This window comes from Pelodiscus sinensis, chromosome 15 (genome assembly GCF_052426305.1).
Source record: "Pelodiscus sinensis isolate ZL-2025 chromosome 15, ASM5242630v1, whole genome shotgun sequence".
Taxonomy (NCBI): domain Eukaryota; kingdom Metazoa; phylum Chordata; order Testudines; family Trionychidae; genus Pelodiscus; species Pelodiscus sinensis.
In genome coordinates this window covers 43,595,754-43,618,935 of record NC_143066.1, presented here as the reverse complement: position 1 = coordinate 43,618,935, position 23,182 = coordinate 43,595,754, and the positions used below count along the sequence as shown (strand labels likewise).

General features: G+C 42.0%; 1 protein-coding gene across 5 annotated transcripts in view; it reads right to left on the bottom strand.

Annotated features, from left to right (window-relative positions):
* Nucleotides 1-23,182, bottom strand: part of UNKL (unk like zinc finger) — a 147,178-nt gene that overhangs the window by 29,078 nt on the left and 94,918 nt on the right. For 3 of the 5 annotated variants that reach the window (XM_089769357.1, XM_075899983.2, XM_075899985.2), the window contains 3 exons: nucleotides 18,509-18,697; nucleotides 13,782-13,844; nucleotides 5,868-6,045 (listed from right to left, as the gene is read on the bottom strand). In XM_089769357.1, the coding sequence (XP_089625483.1) occupies nucleotides 5,868-6,045; nucleotides 13,782-13,844; nucleotides 18,509-18,697 (430 nt within the window). The remainder of the gene's footprint in view (nucleotides 1-5,867; nucleotides 6,046-13,781; nucleotides 13,845-18,508; nucleotides 18,698-23,182) is intronic. The other 2 variants (XM_089769358.1, XM_075899990.2) reach the window with 1 other exon arrangement.

Below are 23,182 nucleotides of genomic sequence, written 5' to 3'. Positions count from 1 at the left end.
TGAAGGGAGGGATCGCGCTGGGGATGGCTTTGATCGCTTTGAGCCAATTGGTCCTGGGGAAGCTGCCCTGCGTTTTTGTTCGGGGGCTTTTGTGGCTGTGGGAGGGATCGGATCAGGCTGCAACGCCTTCCCGAACATCAGCATGCGGATCTCCATCTCCCGCTCCCTCTGGGCTCTCGATGTTAATTTTCTACAATGGGTGCACTTCTCGGGGACATGAGCTTCCCCCAGGCACCTAATGCAGGTGTCATGGCTGTCAGCCATTGGCATGGGCTCCCGGCATGCCAAACACTTTTTAAAACCAGTCAATCCAGGCATTTTCAGAATGAGTACAGAATAAATGCCTGTATAAGCCCTGTGTGAAGCCTTGTCAATTTCACTTTTAACGCTTTGCACAGCACTTTAAGAGAAGCGGCTTGAGGAAAAAAGCTTTTTTTTTTTTTTTTTTTTTTTAAACTTTCTTACGAACAGGAGAACAAACTAACAGGAACACGACTAATACTAACAAATTTAACGATTTACAGATGCAAAAACTGATTGAAAACATTCTGAAGAGAAATACTCAGGGAGCTCCGACCGCGACCTGAGGTGGTTGAGAGGAACTGACAGTTGCCGGCTCGCACGTGGCTGATCAAAGGCACGAACGCCTCACTGGGGAAGCACGCATGTGCAAGCCGGCGGAGCACGGCTATGAGAAATCTCCGAGTCGCGGTGCTGGGACGGGACCCAACACCTAGAGTGGAGCACTCACGGGGCCACTCGAAGAAGAAGTGGGATTCTGCAGGGGTCTTTTTTGGGACGATTTTTGTTCAAGATCTTCATCAATTATTTAGATATTGGCATAGAGAGTATGATTATTAAGTTTGCAGAGGATACAAAGCTTGGCGGGGTTGCAACTGCTTTGGAGGACAGGATAATAATTCAAAATGATCTGGACAAACTGGAGAAATGGTCTGAGGAAAAATAGGATGAAGTTTAATAAGGACGAATGCAAAGTAATCCATTCTGGGTTGCATTAACAGGAGTGTTGTGAGCAACACACATTAAGTCATTGTTCCGCTCTACTCTGCGCTAATTAGGCCTCAGTTGGAGTATTGTGTCCAGTTCTGGGAACCACATTTCAAGAAAGATGTGGAGAAACTGGAGAAGGTCCAGAGAAGAGTAACAAGAATGATTAAAGGTCTAGAGAACATGACCTATCAATGAAGGCTGAAAGAACTGGGCTTGTTTAGTTTGGAAAGGGTGTCACAAGGAGAAGGGAGAAAAATTGTTCTCCTTGGCCTCTGATGATAGGAAAAGAAGCAATGGGCTTAAACTGCAGCAAGGGAGGTTTAGGTTGGACATTAAGAAAAACTTCCTAACTGTCAGGATGGTTAAACACTGCAATAAATTGCCCAGGGAGGTTGAGAAATCTCCATCTCTGGAGATATTTAAGAGCAGGTTAGACAGACATCTCTCAGGGATGGTCTAGATAGCACTGGGTCGTGCCATGAGGGGAGGGGACTGGACTTAATGACCTCTCAAGGTCCCTTCCAGTTCTATGATTCTATGGTGAATCCATGAGAAACACTCAAACTTGAACTTGTGTTTGCTGTGTCTCTACGAAGTGTGGCAGATCTCATAGCAGAGGCACCCTGATGTTTATAGGTACCATACCTCAGAGCCGCTGGTACTGAAGCATGCTGACTGCACTGGGGAACCGCTTAGGGTTAGAAAAGCCGGAAAAGAGCGTCTACACTGGCCCCGATCCTCCGGAAAAAAAGCCATTTTCCGGAGGATCTTATTGCTACTTTGAAGTAAGAATAAGATCCTCCGGAAAAGGGCTTTTTTTCCGGAGGATCGGGGCCAGTGTAGACGCTCTTTTCCGGCTTTTCTAAAAGCCGGAAAAAAGCGGCAGACATTTTTATTTAAATTCCGCGGGGGATATTTAAATCCCCCGCGCGTTTCCCTATTGCGATTTCAAAAATTACCATGCCCCTTCCGGAAAAGGGGCCAATGTAGACGTAGCCTAAGAGATATGGGACTCTCCCAGACTATGTAGGAAAGGGGGAGAAATACATCCAGATAGAACTTTAGTTTACATTTCTGCCCTTTTTCTTCTTTTTTAAAAATCCCAACAGGATAAAAAGGAAACACTATTATATAAAACAAAGGAAACAAAACAAAACAAAACAAACCCTACTACTTATGTTAATGATGCAGATAAGACAGGGACAACAAAGAACATAAGAATGGCCTATCTGGGTCAGACCAAATGTCCATCCAGGCCAGTATCTTGTCTGCCGACAGTGGCCAATGCCAAGTGCCCCAAAGGGAGTGAATCGAACAGGTAATGATCAAGCGATTTCTCTTCTGCCATCCATTTCCACCCTCTGACAAATAGAGGCTAGGGATACCATTCCTTGCCCATTCTGGCTAATAGCCATTAATGAACTTAGCCTCCATTAATTTATCTAGTTCTCTTTTAATCCCTGTTATAGTCCTAGCCTTCACAACCTCATCAGGCAAGGAGTTCCATCGGTTGACTGTCGACTGTATGAAGAACTTCCTTTTATTTGTTTTAAACCAGCTGCCCATTAATTTCATTTGCTGACCCCCTAGTTCTTATGTTATGGGAACAAGTAAATAACTTTTCCTTATTTACTTTCTCCACACCACTCATGATTTTATATACCTCTATCATATCCCCCCTTAGTCTCCTCTTTTCCAAACTGAAAAGTCCCAGTCTCTTTAATCTCTCCTCATATGGGACCCATTCCAAACCCCTAATCATTTTAGTTACCTTTCTCTGAACTTTTTCTAATGCTAGTACAGTAAAACCTGTGTTATCTGGTATGCTTGGGGATTAGAGCGTTCTGGATTTCTAAAAATTCTGGTTATCTGAGGGTCCCATTAACCTAGGAAAAAACAATGGACAATAATAGTAAAACTTATTTTATTAAATGCAAACAGTACTGTAATTATTATAAGGCACAGTAACAAATCAAAACTAAAAGTTTAGTCATTCTCTGGATCCAAATCACTGGTACCCTCCCCCCCGCTGACATAAGTGGCAAGCACTCTCTCCCCGCTGTAGCTGCGACTACCGTGCCGTAGAGTCTGCCAGCTGCCCGGCCCAGCCTCGCACCAGCCAGATTAAAGCAGCGTGCCACAAGGCTGCGCCCTGCCTCATGCTGGCAGGATCAAAGTGCAGCGCCGCGCGGCTGCGCCCAACCCCTGGTTTCTAAATTTTGCCGGTTACTAAAGTTTTCCAGATAGTTAGGTTCGGACAGCACAGGTTTTACTGTATATCTTTTTTGAGATGAGGAGACCACATCTGTATGCAGTATTCAAGATGTGGGCGTACCATGGATTTATATAAGGGCAATAAGACATTCTCTGTCTTATTCTCTATCCCTCTTTTAATGATTCCTAACATCCTGTTTGCTTTTTTGACTGTCGCTGCAGTGGACTATCCACGATGACTCCAAGGTCTCTTTCCTGATTAGTTATAGCTAAATTAGCCCCCATCACATTGTATGTATAGTTGGGGTCATGTGCAGGATAAATGTACACTGCTACCTAAAATCTCTGAGTAGAGGTGCAGGTACACAGAAATACCTACAGTGGAGCACCCCTAGGAACACTACTCAAAAAAGAAAATAGAGGGGGGGGGGTTGGGGGGGGGAAGGAGGGAGTCTTGAGCTTCAAGCTATGTGGGACAGGACTATCAGAATTCCCCTTACCTTTAGTCCTGATCAACTAGGTTTCACATCAAGTAAAACAGCAGCAACAGCCCTGCTGCTGTTTTATCCCTTTTTATCCCCTTCCCTGATGGATGGATGAAGGAAATGATTCAGAACAGACACTCTCACAAGTCAGATTATATCATAAAGATCAGTTCTGGCTTCAAAAAAAAAAATCTATGAATCTACAGAAGAGACAAAGCAGTAGGCCAAGGGAAACTGACTGAACCATCCTAATATAATAGGGGGAAGGAGAAGCCTGGCTGGAAAAACAAGCTAGGAAAGAAAAGTAGTCTGGGGCTTTTATAAATACTGGCTCTTCTCTCTTTCAGACACATGTAGGGGAAAAAAAGCACTTAAAACTGTGTGTGTTTGCTAGACTAGAATAAGCACAGGAGAAAAACCCCATGGAGAACAACAAGACAGGGTACAGATGGGGCCTCAACAACCTAATGAGCACCCGACTTTAATTACTCCGTAACTAAATAAACATATGGAGATTTATATTGCTTTCATTTTGGGGTAAACTACTCTGTGTTTTAATCTTTGTACCCTGTGCTATAATATTGTCTGTGGTCACTACTCCGTTAGCAGCACTTGTCAAGCCTAACAATTTCACTTCAGCTAATATTATTATAATCTATATATAAAAGATAGTATGTAAGGTATCATTGGAAAATTAATAACCCACTTATTAAAATTCTGGCATGATGAATATATGGCTTACATACAAAAATTCTGAATGTGTGCTAGACTTATGTTCTTTAAAATGTGTTTGACAAGCTGTGCGTGAGCCCACTTTACCCTAGTCAAAAGACAAAAGAATTTGTCTCGGGCAAATGTAGGAAGATATAGGAGAGAAGGAAGCCAACCAGGACACAAAAGGCCAGAGGTCTTCCATGCTAATAAAGAGGGGTTCTTCTAACAAGAGGGCTGAAGTCTCTGGAACGGAAGATTGGTAAGGATCTTGAACAAACACTGTGGCTATGTCTACACTACGGCTTTTGCTGGAAAAGGCAATGCAAATGAAGCACTGATTAGCATTTTGTTGTGCTTCATTTACATAATCTATTCTAAGTTGTTTTTGTGCAAGGGGTTTTTGCACAAAAACAAGCAGTGTGGCCGTGGCCATTTTGTGCAAAAAACCTTTTGCGCAAGATCCTTATGCCTCCCTGAGGGAGCATGCCCAACTATGCTTCAGAGCCCTCTTCAATAATAGTTGGCAGTATTTGTTTTGTGATGCACTCTGTAAACCTGTAGGGCTCATGGAGGGGTGCCTTCCCCTCGGGGTCAGTGGGCGGCCACTCTGACCCACTACACCCTGTTCAGCCTGTTTGGGGAATTAGCGGGGGTTTTGGTCCAGAGTCCAGGCCCTTGCTCAGGGTGGGAATTTGGAGGCCCAAGCCCTTGCTTCAGAGTAGGGCGGCAAAGTAATACAGTCAAAGCTCAGCCTCAGTTCAGGGCAGGGCAGCACGGTAAACAATCAAAGCCCAGTCTTAGTTCAGGATGGGGTGACAAACAAACAGTCAAAGCTCTGCCTTGGTTTAGGGCAAGGTGGCAAAGTAAACCATCTGAAGCCCAGTACATGGCACAAGAACATTCAGGGCACATTCGGAGCCCCAACTAAAACTGTTGGCCAAAAGATTCCAACCTCGTGAACATTAAGAATAGAATATATAGGGACAATTTCTCAAAGAAGGAATTCACATTTCTATTAAATAAAACAATTAGCAATTACACTTGCTGGAATACAATTCTAAAATAATATCATTCTTCATGTCTGATAGTATGAATTGATCACCAGCAGCAGACCAGAAAATAACTCCTCTCCAATAAGAATACAGATTAAAATATTATCAAAGTTTTACAACTTTTTAAATACTGACTGCTGCCAGAGTCAGAATACCAGATTCAATGATCCATTAATAAATCCAGGGTGATAATTCCTAAATTTCCATCAGAGAAGTACAAAAGATGCTTATTTGGAAAAGCATTAAATTCAATTCCAAGTATTAATTTTAAATAAGTTCATAAACTGTAACTGTCCTTTTCAGTATGTATTTTCTGAATGTATATTAAAATAGAATAACCTCGAAAAAACTACAAAACACGTGCAGTAAAAGGGGAAAAGCTCAGACTTACCTATAACTGATTCAACTGTATTGCTGCCAGGGTAGAACGGGACAGCTTTGGCACTGATAACTGACGGAGCTGTTGGGGATGAATTATCTGATCCAATACTGGAAGCCAGACTAGAAGTTATACTGGATGTTATACTCGAAGCAAGTGGATTAACCACTGAAAAAACACTGAGATGATTCTGTTTAAAAATATACAAATAAAATAAGCAAAACGCATTTGAAAACAAAATTATTAAAATAATATTATAATCTATATAATGCCTCCCAAACCTTTGTTTATTTAAATGTTCACAATAGAAGAATCTATGGCATTAATGAATATAGGATCATGTTCCTGTGTATTTGGCAGCAAATATGCTTGACATAGCTAACACATTTCAACGGTTTGGAAATTGCTCCCAGAAAATGTGTGTCATGCGATACAACAGGCTGGAACAGCTGAGGAACAATTCCAAAAGAAAAATCCATGCAAGAGGTGACTGAGGCCAATTTTGTATTCCTATATAAAAATTATCATAGATATCTGAGGCATATAATATCCAGACGCTTTAGCTCATTTAATCCATTCTTTAGACATAAACATACAGACTCATACATCTATATCTCATATAAATTAGTGTCCAAGTTAGCAAGCATTGCGTCAAAATATGATTGTACATAAGGCATTTATACATCTGTGCTGCTTACCTGTAGCAGCTGACAGAAGGAAAGAAGTTAAGGTCTTTGATTCAAGACAGTTTTTTCCCCTACAAATTTATTAAATATAATCAATTAGGATTCTGAATAGGAAAACTAAGTTCAAAAAGTCTGGAGCGAGTTTGTGCAGAACCCAATATTTTTAGTCTCTTACTTAAAAAAAAACCAAAATAATAATTTTGAGCTTCAGTAACAATGTATGGAACATACATCAGTGCCTAAGACTCAGGACCACTGAATCTGTATTAATACCGTAGTTCTCTGCAGAAGTGCTAATCTGATTGGTGCCAATATCATTGGTGGTATCCAGTCAGATTACAGATATGGGTATATTATGGAAACGAGGCTGGTTGTAGAACAGATGAACAATTTCTACATGCTCATTCTCAAAGGCCAATTATGCATTTGGATATTACCAGATTTTTTTTAGTTTTCTTATCCTACCATGATGATGTACTGTTGAATTGTCTATAAAATCTTGCACACATGGATAGTGGGGTGTATTATGTTGATTTCACTGATTTATTATGCATGCATTTCAAAGCGTTATGGTGGGCAGCTGAATCTCCTCCCTGAAAGTTCTAAGTCTACATTTCTAGTACAGTACTCAATGTGAAGTCTAGCTCTCAATTGTGAAATCTCTTAAATTCTCAGTTCATTCACCTTTTTCATTCAACCTATGAGAGAATTCTTGGAGAGACTGTTGAATGCAATGTAGCTGTAAACATGTTGGTTCCAGGATATTAGAGACACAAAGTGGAGAAGGTAATATTTTTACTGGACCATCTTTTGTTTGTGGAATACTAGAGTACAATATGCCATTACTCTGAGATCTACAACTTTACTTCCCAAGTATCGCAGTGTTTGAGTGAAACAGGAATCCGTGAAAAGTAGCCAGGTAATGAATGAGACAGGGAACTGCAGGAAGAGAAAGGATGGTCTAGCTAGTTAATCAGAAGATTAGGGCTGGAAGAAACCTTAAGAGGTCATGGAGTCCAATCCCCTGCTAAAAGCAGGACCAATCCCAACTAAAACATTCTAGCCAGGGCTTTGTCAAGCCCAGCTTTAAAAACCGATAAGGCTGGAGATTCCACCACCTCTCTAGGTAAGTCTTTCCAATGCTTCACCATCCTACTACTGAAATAGTTTTTCCCTAATAGTCAATCTACATCTCCCCCACAGCAACTTGAGATCATTGCTCCTCATTCTGTCATCTACTACCACTGAAAGTAGTCTAGCTCCATCCTTTTTTTTTTTTAATTAAATAATGGAGATTGCCTATCTCCTAGAACTGGAATGGACCTTGAAAGGTCATCAAGTCCAGTCCCCTGCCTTCGCAGCAGGACCAAGTACCACACCTGATGAATTTTTGCCCCAAATCCCTAAATGGCCTCCACAAGGATTGAACTCACAACCCTGGGTTTAGCAGGCCAATGCTCAAACCACTGAGCTATCACCCTCCCCCTCATTTTTCTCATCTGCAGATTAAATAAGCCCAGTTCCTTCAGCCTATCCTCACAAGTCATGTGCCCTATCCCCCTAAAAATTTGTGTTGCTCTCTGCTGGACTCTGTCCAATTTGTCTACCTCCCTTTATGTAGTTGGGGGCCTAAAATTGGATGCTGAATAGAGGGGAATTATCACTTCCCTTGATCTGTTGGCAATGTTCCTGCTAATGCAGCCCAAAATGCCTTTAGCCCTTTGGCAACAAGGGCACACTGTTGACCCATATCCAACTTGGCATCCACTGCAATCCTCAGGTCCTTTTCTGCACAACTGCCATTTAGCCAGTCAGTCCCCAGCCTATAGAAGTGCCTAGGTTTCTTCTATTCCTAAGTGCAGCATTCTGTACTTGTCCATGTGGAACCTCATCAGGTTTCTTTTGGCCTAATCCTCCAGTATGTTCTAGGTCACTCTGGACCCTATCCCTACCCTCTAACTTAGCTACCTCTCCCCCAGCTTAGTGTTATCCACAAACTTTCTGAGGGTACAATCCATCCTATTATCCAGATCATTAATGAAGATGTTCAACAAAACCAGGCCCAGGACCAACCCGAGGGGCACTCCACTTGATACCGGCTGCCATTAATCACTACATGTTGAGCCCAACAATCTAGCCAGCTTTCTATCCACCTTACCGCCCATATCAAAAGCTTTGCTAAAGTCAAGGTATAATGTAGTTGAATGTCTCCCTGAAGAATGGATAGAATCCAATTCCTTTGCTACAGAATTCCTATGTAATGCTGGGAAAGCTCTCTCAGGGTATGTCTACACTACCCTCCTAGTTCGAACTAGCGGGGTAATGTATGCATACCGCACTTGCTAATGAAGCCCGGGATTTGAATTTCCCGGGCTTCATTAGCATAAGCGGGGAGCCGCCATTTTTAAATCCCCGCTGCTTCGAACCCCGTGTAGCACGGCTACACGGGGCTCGAACTAGGTAGTTCGGACTAGGTGCCTATTCCGAATTACTGTTACTCCTCGTGAAACGAGGTGTACCGGTAGTTCGGAATAGGCACCCTAGTCCGAACTACCTAGTTCGAGCCCCGTGTAGCCGCGCTACACGGGGTTCGAAGCAGCGGGGATTTAAAAATGGCGGCTCCCCGCTTATGCTAATGAAGCCCAGGAAATTCAAATCCCGGGCTTCATTAGCAAGTGCGGTATGCATACATTACCCTCCTAGTTCGAACTAGGAGGGTAGTGTAGACATACCCTCAGAGAGGCGGCAACAACCGCCATGCACTTCGTGAAGACCATGGGGGATGTGGAAAGGCCAAAAGGGGTGCGGTGCCGGGACCTGGATCCAGGTGACCATCCCGACTCTGCCTCTGATTTGATCGAGTACTCCGAGGTTGACCAGGGTGGAGCAGAGGCAGTTGCAGCCGGTGATCTCCCAGTTGGGGCGTGCTGGGCCATCGACTTCGGCTTGCCCCAATGCTGGGGAGAAGGGTGAGGCATGGCTGGTGCCAGTGCTAGTTAGCCCACTGGGGAAGGGCCGGCAGCTGTAGAGCTTGGTGCCGCACTCGGTACCACCTGAGGACCTTGTACCGGTGCCATACCAAGGCGTGGGCCAGGGTTGAGGCTGCCACGAGTGCTGAGGCTGTGGGCAGTGCCGCACCCAGTACTGGGCTGCAGAAAGGATGACCTCTTGCTTCTGGGCCCGGGCTACTGGGTGCCCAGACCATTGATTGGTGCCAACCCAGGTCACAATCCTTGGCTGGGGCCGGTGCCGGTACAAAGGTGGGGGAAGAGGACAGTTTGATCAAGTCTCCAGCTGCCTCGAAAGTCTCCAGAGTAGAGGGCTCCAGGAAGTCCCACGCTAGGATAGTGTCTCATCATGGATTAGTTTGATGTTTGCCTGGCCACGATGGTCCGGGCATGGCACTCGATGGTGCAGTGTGCCCCATGTGAGGGTGCAAGGAGGACATGTGTCTTGGAGGTGACCTACCCCTCCTAGACCTCCTCTTCTTCTGGGTCACCGGAAACTGAGACCGGTGCTGAGGTTTACGCCGTGCTGGGGAGGTGCATGAATGGCCTGATGCCTCCCACACTAAGGCCAGTGAACTCTGAGTTGCCAAAGCTGGGTCACAGAGCCAACCCAAGGTACAGGCCAGGCGGGCTACTGCCCGGGGCACCCCATTATAGGGGGCGCTGCGCAGGGCTGCCAGGCTGGGTGGGGGCAGTGCCACGCATGTGCCGGCGCCACGCATGTGCCGGGCACCTGGGGGCGGGGCCGCGCATGCATCATGGGCCCAGGGTGCGCAAATGGCTTGGGCTGGCCCTGCTGGGTCGGTTGCCAATGCCAGGCACAAAGCCACCTTCACAAGTATAATCTTCAACCGCGATTCTTTCTCTTGCTTTGTGTGCGGCTTGAAAGCCTTACAGATTTTACAGGCTTCGGACAAATGGGCCTCACTGAGGCACGTAAGGCAGGCAAAATGAGCGTCTCTGCAGGGCATAGGCCTCTGGGACTTCTCCCAGGGCTTGAAGCCTTGAGGCCCAGGCATGCCCTGCTGAATCTTTAGCACATGATGAAATATTTAACAGCTACTTAAGAAGCTAGTAAGAACAATAAACTGAAATTTTAACAAAGAACTCTAACACTAGGTGAACTGCTAAAGGGTGCTTGCAGAGCAAGAGCAATGACCATCATGAGTGGCAAAAAGGAATGGAGAGAGTGGAGGGCCAGCTGCGGTATATACTGGCCAGTATAGTGGCACCACTCCAGGGGGTTCCCCTGGTGGCCCAACGGGTACTGCTAAGGGAAACATTTCCGATGACACATGCACACTGCGCATGCATACCTACATGGAATGGACATGAGCAATTACTTGAAGAAGAACTCAAGTTCCCCAACTGTAGAAAATAATCTGAACAGAACAGAGTTTTTCCTGTTGTATTTACAAGGTGGTTACATTATTTTTAAAAACTAAAAAAAAAAAAAAGAATGTTAAGAACGAGGTAAATATTTCTATTTCTCTATATTCCATAATTGTGTTTGCAGTTATTATACACTGCAAACAAAAAACACCCATTAAAATTAGTGCCTATCGTGTAAAGATGTCTCATGAGGAAAATTGTAATTGACACATGATTAGAGTTAACCTAACTACCAAACATTCTAGATTATACATGCGTAGAAAATGTGACTATAAAACACACCTGAAAGTCACTTCTCACACCCAGAAGGATATTTCAAACACTCTTCTCAGCTGAGTCCAGGCTCTCCATTAACAATTACATACTTCCATCCATAATTAACTCTTGCTCCTCTTTCTGACTCTCAGCCTTACCTCACTCCTCCACTAATGGATATCTCTGGAGAAATTCCAGAGACCATGCCAGTTTGTTCCTCTCCTCAGTCAGCACAATCATATTCCTTGCCAAACAAAGTTACTTCTTCCTTCTTGGTCAAATCCTCACTCTTACAACCATAGGCACTTGACACTTTGGACTCTTTCCTCTCAGTCTCTTGCTCAGCTTCTCCTCTTTGCTGCCCAGAGTCTCTCAGATTAATGTGTAGAGGAAAAATAGCACTGTGTAGCCTTAGTTCCCTATAGTGAGTTTCTCTTTTCCACTTCAGCCCTGAGTGAAGTGTCACTCGCTCCTAGTGTCTAGCTCAATCTCCATTCTTGTTGCTATCAGATCCAGTCACCTGACCTCCTCCCCCTCATCCTTCCACTCACCCTCTTGCATGTTCCCAGCTACATTTAAACAAACATTATTCTATCCAGCCTCTTCAGTTACCAATTATTGCCTTCCCTACCCATCTCCTTGAAAGAACTCCCTTCTCTTAAAGCTTAAACCTCTGTCCACTTTCATCTTAATGCCTGTATCAGAGGCAGCAGCGCGGGACAACAGGCAGTTGGTCAATGAGAGGAACTGTTTTTTAAACTGGATCCTCTCGTGGACCAGCTTCTCCCTGGTACCCTGCTCTGCTGCCTCTGATACAGAGGCAGCAGCTGGAGTGACAGGGGGCTCCTCAGGTGAGGGGCCCGAGTGCACTGGCTGCCGGCCCCACCCCTGGTGACTATAGAATAGTCGAGTAACCAGTAAGAATTGATGAGGTTAATCAACTATTCAATTAACCGATATTTAACATTTCTAGATAGGATACTAGATGGACCTTTGGTCTGACCCAGTCTGGCTGCTCTTATGTTCTCACTTACACGTTTTTGCTAAGTTCATCAGGTGCCAAAATGCCCAACTGTCCAGTCTCCAAAGCTTCTTTTCTGTTCTCATCCTTCTTGATCTTGGCATTAGACCAGGAGTGGGGAAATCTTTTTTGGGTTGGGGGCTGCTGACCCCTAGGTTAGTAGATTTTGTGTGCTCTAACCCCATGGTGGGATAGCAGAGGGACTGGAGTGCCAGTGCAGACTCTCCAACACTCGGGGGAGGGGGTGGGTGTGCTGAGCCTCAGGGCCCAGATCCAGGCAAGCCAGGGGCCACAGGTATCCCACCCGTTTTAGACTATGTGCTCTTCTCATTCTTCTACCACTTCATGACCCCTTCTTTGGTGTTTAAGTGGCCCCTCCTGGTCTCAGCTGCTGTTCTCCAGATATTTACCCTTAATTTTTTTTATTTTTAGGTAGGGAAGTAAAAGGTTACTGGTTACTCAGCATGCTTACCTAGTAACTGGTTAATTGGAAGGGTGGGCACGGCCAGAGTGTACACACACCCAGCCCATGGCAGGGCCTGGCTGGCAGGACCCTTGCTGCAGCAGTAGCTCTCGGGCAGGAGAACCCCCCGCCACAGGACCCCAGCCACTGCTGCTCTGCACCAGTCTTTTTAACCAGTTAAATTATATAATTTTAACTGTTTAACTGGTTAACTGTTTTAAGGGGTATTTACATCCCTACTCTTAGGACACTTATTAATTTTTCCACCTGAGCTCTCACATTTTCACCTGGATGCTTCCCTCTCCTACTAGCAGAAATTCAGATTGTTCAGAAGTAGCAACCTCCTCTTCCATTCAAAATCCTCCTTCTACACTCTCCTATATCCACATCTGTCAGTGACTCCATCAGCCTTCTATTTCCACATATGTGAAAGTTGGCTGAATTTTCAACACTCATACAGATTCAATACTATCTCTAATTCCAGATGGGTTTAGCCCCACAATAACTCGAAAATTTGCCCATTCTTCTCCCTTATCACCAGGGCTCTTGTCTAGACCCTGTTTTTTGCTTAAATATACCTTCTCCACACTTATCTGTTCCAAAACTGTTTTGTGCAAATCCTCTATCTTACATAAGCAATGCATTACTATCTGAAAATCCCTTCACTGTCTGTAGATCATATCAACAAATTATAAAAACAAATTATGGATTTTGTACTCACCACCTCCAAGATCCTCAATAATCTAGTTGTCTCTCCTTAATTACCTGCAGTTCTCTCCTGTTGATCTCATAACAATTTCTGTATTCTGCCCAAACTTCTCATTCATTTCATGTCTCCTCCCTCTCAAATCCCACTTCCTCAAGAAGTCTCACAAAATTAAACAGTCCCATAATTTTAAAGGACAAAGCAACCAAATCAAAACCTGTGTAGCCTTTGAGACATGTATTCTTGATCACAGTGCCTCAGTTTTCCTCCTCAAGCACTCTGTGCCCTTCATCTACAGTACTCATTTTAGACTGTACTAATTCCAGACACATCTTTGGTGCTAGATACATAAGCAACAAAAAGGGACACATATATAATGCTTTTACTGACAATACCTGCTTACTGTCTTGTTCATTTATTTTCTGATAATTGTCGGCTGGCAAGCTTTTCTGTTTCACCTGGAAAAAAAAAACCCTTAGTCAAATATCAATGTATTATAAATACTTAGTGCTTGGCTGTCAGCAGCTATGTCCTACTATCTGGAACAAACTGATCACAACACTGCCATTTCAAACCTACATAAAGAGTTAAGTCCTGTGATGGAACAGAATATTTGAAACTTCACCTGTCAAACAGATTGGCCTCCAACTTTTTGGCCTCCAGCTTGGCTGAATAGCAATAGACAAGAAAGTTGTGCTTGGCTAAGAATGGCCTGCTTTAATAACCTTGTGTGACGTAGTGGGGGTACCTTGCTGGTTGCTATGCTGGGGCAGTGGGCTGTGGGTGAACTCTGCTGGCTGAGCAGGGCAGAGGACGAGTCATTATGCAAAAAGGGTCTCTCAACCTGTCCGACCAGCTACCCCCAGGGAGAGAAACAAAGGAAGATGGAATGCCGCCCCTGGCTGGGGGAGAGTGGGTTAGTTTCGGTCTGGGAAGCAGGGGAGAAGGAGCTAGGGAGGGGGCTGGGATTGTAGGGGCCAGCCACCCCCCATCTCAAGGGGAGGAACTGAGGCCTCCTAGCCCCAGTTCCTGTAACCAGATGACATCTGCGCTGTATCCTGGAGAAGCAATAAACTCCCTCTATTCTACTGGCTGGTGGAGTCTGTCCGTGAAATTACGGGGGTGCAGGAGACGGGAAAACCCCAACGCGCCGTCACACCCTGACATCTCGCTCATCTAAAGATGACCACCTCTTCTCCTTCTATTTTTTCTTCTGTGTTTGTTTAAGGAAACAGATTTAACAAAACAACAGCTTTGTAAGTGAGCTGAAAACATTTTGGCTGCAGCCTATTTAATTTTGCCATCACAATCTTAACAATGTTATCATATGCATATATTACATAGAGTTACATAGAGTATATTACACAGAGTTGATTTTGCAAGTTAAGTGGTCTTCATGGAACTAGTTAATAAAGTAAAAGGATTATACCATGTGTGGTCAGTAAATCAACGTCTGATCACTGAAAAGAACCTTATGAGACAGCACTATCCATTGGAAGCAAAAATATGAAAACAGTTTCATAACCACAAAGAAGTCCATATTGTCACAGACTTCTTGCAGACAAATTATGAAGCCCAGGAATAGGTGTTAAGCAACTGAAGACTTGGACAGTCTCACACTAGAGCGGTAAAAGGATGTGAGTCAATAGAAGAGATGGGAGGAATCGAATAAGCAAAAGCAAAGTTGTAGATTGCAAGGCCAGACAGAACCACTGTGATCATCTTTATGATCTCCTGTGTAACACAGGTCATAACTTCACCAAAATAATTCCTAAAACATAATTTTTAGAAAAACAACCAATTCTGAATTAAAAATAGTAATGGAGCATACATAACCCCCCTTGGAAAACTGTTCCAGTGTTCAATCACTTACTGTCTGATTTTGTCTAGCTTCAACTTCCAGACATTAAATTGTGTTGTATCTTTCTCTGCTAGACTGAAGAGAATATTGTTAAATTTATTTGCACCCTCGGTAGATATTTATACTTAAAAGATTTTATCAAATCACCTGTTAACCTTCTCTTTGTTAAATTAGATAGATTGAACTCTGAATCTCCCACTGTAAGATATGTTTTCTAATCCCTTATCAATTTATGGTTATTTCTCTGATTCCTCTCTAATTTACAACATCCTTCTTGAATTGTTAATCACAACTTCCCAGGATAGGATCCCCCATTCTATATATTCTGATGGATTAAAGCTGAAAGAATGGCAAGGTAGAGCAATGGAGGATAGAGGTAGATGTCTGATGTAGGAGAGATGAAGTAGTAACCAGAGGGAACTCAAATGAACAGAACTGACGAAGCACTGTTTAGTATAAACAAAGCTGAGCAAGTGACTTTTCTGGCGAATGACAGTGTTGGTCTAGATTTGTAAGTGAAGAGATGGTGTGGGAAAGCAGAAGGCACGCTAACGCTATTTATTAATTCAAAGTATAAAGACTAGTATAGTAGTCAAAGTACAGTAGACATCACAAATCTGAATAAAGCAAATGACAGGAATACCCTGTATTTATTACTAGCAGATTTACTCAGCATTGCTCTGGTCCTTAACTCAATGAAGGGGTTGGGGATTTTTGGAAAATAAAAGAAAAATGTACATGTTTTATTTAAATGATATTTTTTTAAAATACGTTATTTTTATGAAGTTAATTTTTATGTTGGATTCCTTTATAAGAGGGATAGTTAAAATTTCTCTCTAATTTTTTTTGTAAAAATTTTAAATGGGAATTCCATTTTTTGTCTTCATCCCCTATGAATTATTATCACTCGCTATGTTTTAACAACAATGAGCTATAGTCAATTTAGTTTCCAAAAACATTGTTGTCTAGTTTTCAAACCTTAAGCATTGATTTAGTTGTGCCAAAACACAGCACTACTCCAAATTTCAATGTTTTATCTCTTTTCTGTAATGTTTATTGAGAAGCAATCCTATTCCAGGTTCATCATATGTTTCTGGCTCATCTTGGTTCAGTCTCTTTCACAATTAATTCAGTTATGTCAATACTGAGAACTATATACTTGATCTGGTGATTGTGTTTCTTCTCTGTTGGTTTTCTGAGAAGCAATCCCATTCCAGGCACATCCTGTTTTCCTGACATAACCAAACCCCAGCTCTTACCATTTACAATTTCTTGATCAGACACACACAGACAGATAAACTCTCTAAAATATATAATAGACAGGTTTAACATATAATCAAGTGGATTTGGGTGCTGGAGAGTGGGTTTTTTGATGTGTACAGGCAGTCCCTGGGTTACGTACAAGATAGGGACTGTAGGTTTGTTCTTAAGTTGAATTTGTATGTAAGTTGGACCTGGTACATATTGTAGGGGAAACTCTAGCCAAACATTTCTCCAGAGCTCAGTTTTATTCTCCCACACCTCACATCCCTCAGTCCTTTATTCTCAAGCTGAGGTGTCTGCTGAGAAAAGCCGTTCCGCGTCTCCCTGGTCTGCTGGGGGGAGGGGGGGCGCAATAGCTTCGCGTCTCCCTGGTCTGCTGGGGGGGGGGGGGCGTGCTAGCTTCGCGTCTCCCTGGTCTGCTGGGGGGAAGCAGCTAGTGCGGGGTTGCCTCACCCCGTTTGTAAGTAGGGATCCGATGTAAGTCAGATCCATGTAACCCGGGGACTGCCTGTATATAATAAATGAGAGCTATACAGCTAGATAGCCTGCTGTCAACAATGACATTTCCTTTGTTATAACTTTTCCCACTGCCAATAACAATGTTTCGTGTAAGAAACAAAGCATCTTTTTAAATAAGCTGGTCCAAGGACATCACAACAATGCATACTTCAATGATACAATGTTGGCAGGGAACAGCCCTGGGATTCATTTCCAATTTACATCTTATATTCCCAAAAACCTCATACTTCAAGTTGCAGCCAACCACCTGTAAGAGTCAGGAAAGGATTTCCACTCTCCTCCTTGCTCTCAGATTTTTTTTTTAACTCTCTTTTGCCCAGAGCATCAAGAATGGCTATGGCTGAAGATGGGAAATCAGAAAGGGAGGGTTGGGACACTGACACAACCATTCTTGCAGGTGCTTGGCTCATTCTTGCTCTTCTGTCAGAGTCTAATAGATCACTGCATGTGGGCTAGGGAAGGAATTTCCCCTCAAGTCAAACTGGCACTGACCATGAAGGTTTTTTTTTTAACCTTCCTTTGCAGCATGTGGCTACAGGTTACTTCCCAGATTTTCTTGGTATACCTCAATCATTTCCCTGTCACTGTGGGAGTGTAAGGCATTGGTGCACCTCAGTTCTTCCTATTCTCTGCTTGTGGCACATAATAATCGAGTCTTTTCAGGGGTATAATATTTTGGTAGAATTTTGGTTGTTGGGTTTAGAATCTGGGTATTGTTGACCTGTGATATACAGATGGTTAGACTGGGTGATCCCTTCTGGCCTTAAATTCTGTGACTAGTTGTGGTAGAGCCAATCTAGACATCTACTGATGTCAATGGGTATCTTCCCATTGATTTTAAATGGAGCATGATTAAACCTCTAATGGGTAATATTTTGTAGCAAAAATGAGTCCTTTGTAGTTTGGGAGGAAATTCTTAAGTAAAAGACACTAACTGAATATTTTAAAGACTTAAGGAAATTTGTGCATTAATCTAATGGTATAATAAATCAAACAGTACATTGAGTACATGATAAATTTCTACATAAAACATGTGCTTTCACTGCATCTAACACATGTATGGTAATCTGTTAACCACTGAGGACTTTGTAAATGGAAGCATTCCTTTTCTGTTATTGACTATGCTAGCAATTGCACTTCCGTCTAAAATCTATAATAAATATTTTAAAAAGCCAAAATTACTCCAACTGAATATATTTGAAAATCTATGTAGGTGTGTTTTAAAGACAAAACAGGTTAGGAAAATATTTTTGCTTTTACATCAGGAATTGTGCTCTTTAAACATTTTCACAATTTTATACAACACATTACTAAGATCTATAGCATGCATTAGCAATAATGCCATCTCAAAGTGCTGAGGAAGTAGGTTAAGAAATCAAAATGAAATTTAGAGAGTTGAGGGAAACAAAAGAAAGAATTCCAGTAGACTCTAATTGTATCTCCCCCAAAATTTTATTTTAAATTCTAATATTTACATACCTGATCCTCTCGTTCAAAACCTGGTGCTTTTGGGTAGCAAGAATTTGGTGAAAAAACACCTGATGGGCTAAACTCAGAACACAAAGCACCATTTGCTAATGATCTTTGCCTACAAAGAGGTCCAATAGATGATAATGAGCTACAGCTACCAGAACTTGATGTTACTGTTGGACTTGAGGAACAGGAAATCTGTAGGAAAGAGAAAACAGGAGCTGTCCAATATGTTCTACTCTACTCCATTTTTAAATGGTTATTTAAATAACCATATATCTACCTATACAAATACATACACACAGGCATGCACATGCATGTTTAAATGGAAAAACCTATGTTAATGCAACATTATTTTTCAAAGTTGGAACATTCACAGTAATGATTCCATCACAAACATTCCTACAAAGCACAATTAACTTGTGGAACTCATTGCCACAGAATGGCCAAAAGTATAACCGGGGTTGATAAAGCACTATTTAACTTAAAGGAGGCTTGGTCTATCACCGGCTATTAACCAAGATGGCCAGGAATACAATCCCATGATTGGGGTGATCTTAAATCTTTGATTGCCAGAACCCAGGAGGAGAAGATAGGATTGGAACTCCCCAAAACTGCTCTATTCTGCACACTCCCCCCAAGTTTGACTCATTATGGTAGTTCTTCTGTTAATATACACCAAATTCTCCACTGGTGAAAATAAAAAACTCCATTAAAATCAATGATATGGCTGAAGAGCTGGCCCTACAATTCTGCCTTTGGGTGAAAAATTCAGCCCAGGCATTTCTTCACCTGGAAAATTTACAAATGAAACCATGAACCAATTTCAGCCTGTCATATGCAGCTACAACTCCCACTGAAATCAATATTACAACTATCATCATTAACTGGTAATCTTTAAACAGTAATTCAAAACTCACATAGTAGGAGCAAACTCAATCCTAGTCTCTCACTGACTTCAACATAATTGTGTATTTTTTAATTTGGCCCTATGTGGTCACACACTCAGGGAAAACTGCACTCAGTGCGTACTTGTTTATAAAAAAGGACATTATGCTATTGCAAAATACAGATTTCTACTCCTTTACAACAATTTGTCCTACTTAAAAACAAACCCCCCCAAAAAAACAAACAAAACCCCCCCAAGCAAGACATAATAGACATTCTTTGTGGAGGCAGACTATGCCAAGTCTGAATTCTCAGAATGAAATTGCTTACAGTAGCTCACTGCAAAAAAAGGATATGTAATTTGTCAAATTAATCAATGCCTATTTTCAATATTCAGGACAAGAAATACTCTTGGTTTTACGTGCTACTTAATTACACATCTTGCATGTATAAACAACAAATCATGCCAAACATACATGACAGCTTTTTGTGGGATAGATTTACAGAAGCTAGTAGAAGAAAAGAAAAATGATAGCTGTGTTTTGCTAAAGTATCTTATTTGAAAAATTAACTAGAATCTGGATATAAAAAATGTAATGTGGACTGAAAACTGGCTGAAGAATTTCAGACAAATGGTAAAAATAAGCAGTGATATATCACAAGCTAAGGGGCAGGAGTTTAGTACTAGGCATTAGGAGGACTGCTGAAAGTACCAGCCTTATCTGACATCTTCAGTAAGGACCAGAAAGAGGGTGAATAACAGCATCTTAATGAAACCTACTGTACGTACTAACTTGAGAGGGAGCTGCACACACAAGGGAGGATGTAAATGATACCAAGGAATGTAGTGATGTAAAAAACATGGAAAGCCTCCATTCACAGATCTTCAACTTTGTTTGCCAGAGAGGGTGGGGGATTCAGTTGGTGGCACCATCCTGTTCCCTGAACAGGAGAGGGTGGGGGATTCGGTTTGTGGCACCCATCTCTGAATCTGCAGAGAAATCTCCACAGAACCTAGGAATCTATGCACAGTGTAAGAATAAGGGGTAAACATGACCACACTTCAGCCTTGTCATTAATCTGCTCAAAAAGCTAATGTAGCGTTGAGGCTGCAATAATTTTTTTTTGCTGCCACTCTCTCCCTTCCCAGGTACAAGAAAATTTGTCTAATCAAATTCACTGGAATGTGAGTAGACATCAGCAAAGGAAGCTCTGGCAACTTGGCTCCATGATAACTCTCACATCCATGCATCAAACAGTGAACTAAGGAGCCACAAAACTGCAAGAGGAATCTACAAAAATTGATTTGGCCTCCTGGAAACCCCTGCAAGCCAAGCATTATAAGGGAAGAACCTCGTTATTATCAGTGAGAGGGTTTTTCCCCACTCCTTGTAATGCCCCACTTAAATGCACAATAAAAATGCACCATCCTCATTCACCACAGACAAAATCATGAAATCTTTAATCAAGATTTATTCGGGCAAAAGCCCTACTGAAATCAATGAGTAAAGGTGTCACAATCTGACCATGATGTTAATGTTACAGCACCCAACTATTATTCTTTTAAATGCCGCCACTTAGAACTCCAGTAAGTTTCTTTACTGAGACTGCCCTTGTACATGAGCAGTATTATTTACATTTTTTATTATCTGGGTGCTTCAACATGTTAACATTTTTATATAACTGTAAGTGAGAAGTTGGAAAAATTAAAGATCACTATCTCGGGGGGAGGGAAGGGCTGCTCCCAATGGCTCTGTAGTCTATAAATGTGTAGTGAAGTATTCTGTCCAACACTGAAATATTGTAAAAAATAACTGAGGGTGAGTTATAATCTATAAGAACTAGGGAAAAAATTCTGACAGAGGGCTGTTTTATCAAGCAGAAAAAAGTCTGCTATTAAAGCACACACTTCTAATTGAGATTAATTAAGTATTGATCAATTTACCTACTGTGTCATCAATTCTCCATAATCTGAATTCTTTAAACCCAGGCAGGATGTCTTTTTAAAAGATATACTGTAGTTCAACCCCAAATTGTGGGAATTACTGGATGAAATTCCATGGCTAGTACATATATCAGATTACACCAGGGTTTCCCAAACAGCTCCGTGGCGCCCTGGGGCTCCACAAGAAAATATTCATAACAGTTGTAATGGAATGATGTTTTTTGATAAAAATTGAAAATATATTTTTTTAAATTACCTATTATATTTAGAATTATTGTGGCAATATTCAATAAATAAGCTTGACACTGCAACATGAAATGGGGGAAAGGGGAACTCTAAAACTATATGTAGCTCAACGAAACACAGACTATAACTGACATAGATAAAGGTGCACTTCAGTACCATATATCAAGGTTGTAGGCCTGATAACACATATTAGATGCTTCAAGCACTTGGTCTAGCTTTTCACAAGTCAAAGATTTAAGACGACATTTATTTTCCACTTTCTTCCAACCAAAGCCTGCTACAATATAGTGGTCTTCACACTGTTTTCTTTCAATGTTTTGCAATACATCACAGACCACCATTCACATCCATCATTCTCCATGGCTAAGTGACTAAAAAAAGAAACTCTGGCTTCTAACAATCAGACTTTAACTAGAGCAAACAAACAATATCAGAACACGAAAAAAAGGACAATCAGACTGAAAAATCAGAAAGAGAGCTGTCAAAGAGGAAATCCACACTCATCTACCAGATTAGCAGCATGCAACAAGAAACGCAAGTATGATGAGAGTTGTTTGTCTTTTGGATTTACTTGCACTGGAAATAAAGATGTTCCTGATGCACAGCACATAGTGTTCAACAAAATACTTTCCAATAGTTCTCTGATACCTGCTAAACTATGAAGGCATTTAGAAACAAATAATTCTGAACACAAAGACAAAGGCATAAGTGTTTTCAAATGAAAGCTTGATGAACTTTCAAATAGTAAACTCTCAGTGATGGAAAAAAAAATCACTAAATTGGACAACAAAATTGCAACAGAAGCATCCTACTCTGGCTATGTCTAGACTACGGGAGTTTTGCGGGATACCAGAGGTCCAGGGAACGCATTTGCTCTTCTGCTTTTTTTCCCACTGGAGAGCCAACACACTCTTTTGGGGAGTCCTGTATACCTCATTTCACAAGGCATAAGAGCTCCATCAAAAGAGGAGGCTTTTCTGCTATTTGGCCCCATCTTTGGCGGAAAAGCTTCTTCCGAAAAAAAAAAAGCAGAAAACGCTGCAGTTTAGATCTAGCCAAACTGAGCTACCTACCATATTGCACTCACTAGATAAGTACATATAATTGCAGAAAAACTCATCAAGAATTGTGCAAAAAATGTTGCGATGTGTAGGACTGATAAGCCATCTAGTAAAACTGGAAGCCGTGCTGCGTGTCACACTCAACACCTTGCTGCTAACATGAAGAAAGAGCCAATTTCTCAACTGCAATTTTGTGATGTGTATTCACTGCAGCTGGATGAGTCTACTGACATGACAGTGCTTGCAGTCTTATTTGTGTTTGTCCATTATATGCGACTCTATGCTGCACCGGCATTCACTTTGTTCTTCACAGAGAAATTCTTGCCCTTAAGAAGATGCCTGTATCTTGTAAAAATGTTCTGGATGAGACAGTGCAAATTATTAATTATATACAAACTAGATCACTACGAGGCTGTTCAAAAGTTGATGTGAAGAACTCAGCAGTCAGCACACAGTGCTCCTTCAACATATGGAGATGAGAGGGCTACTGCTAGGGAAAATGCTCAAAAGACTTTTTGAGCTTCATCACAAAGTATTTACTTT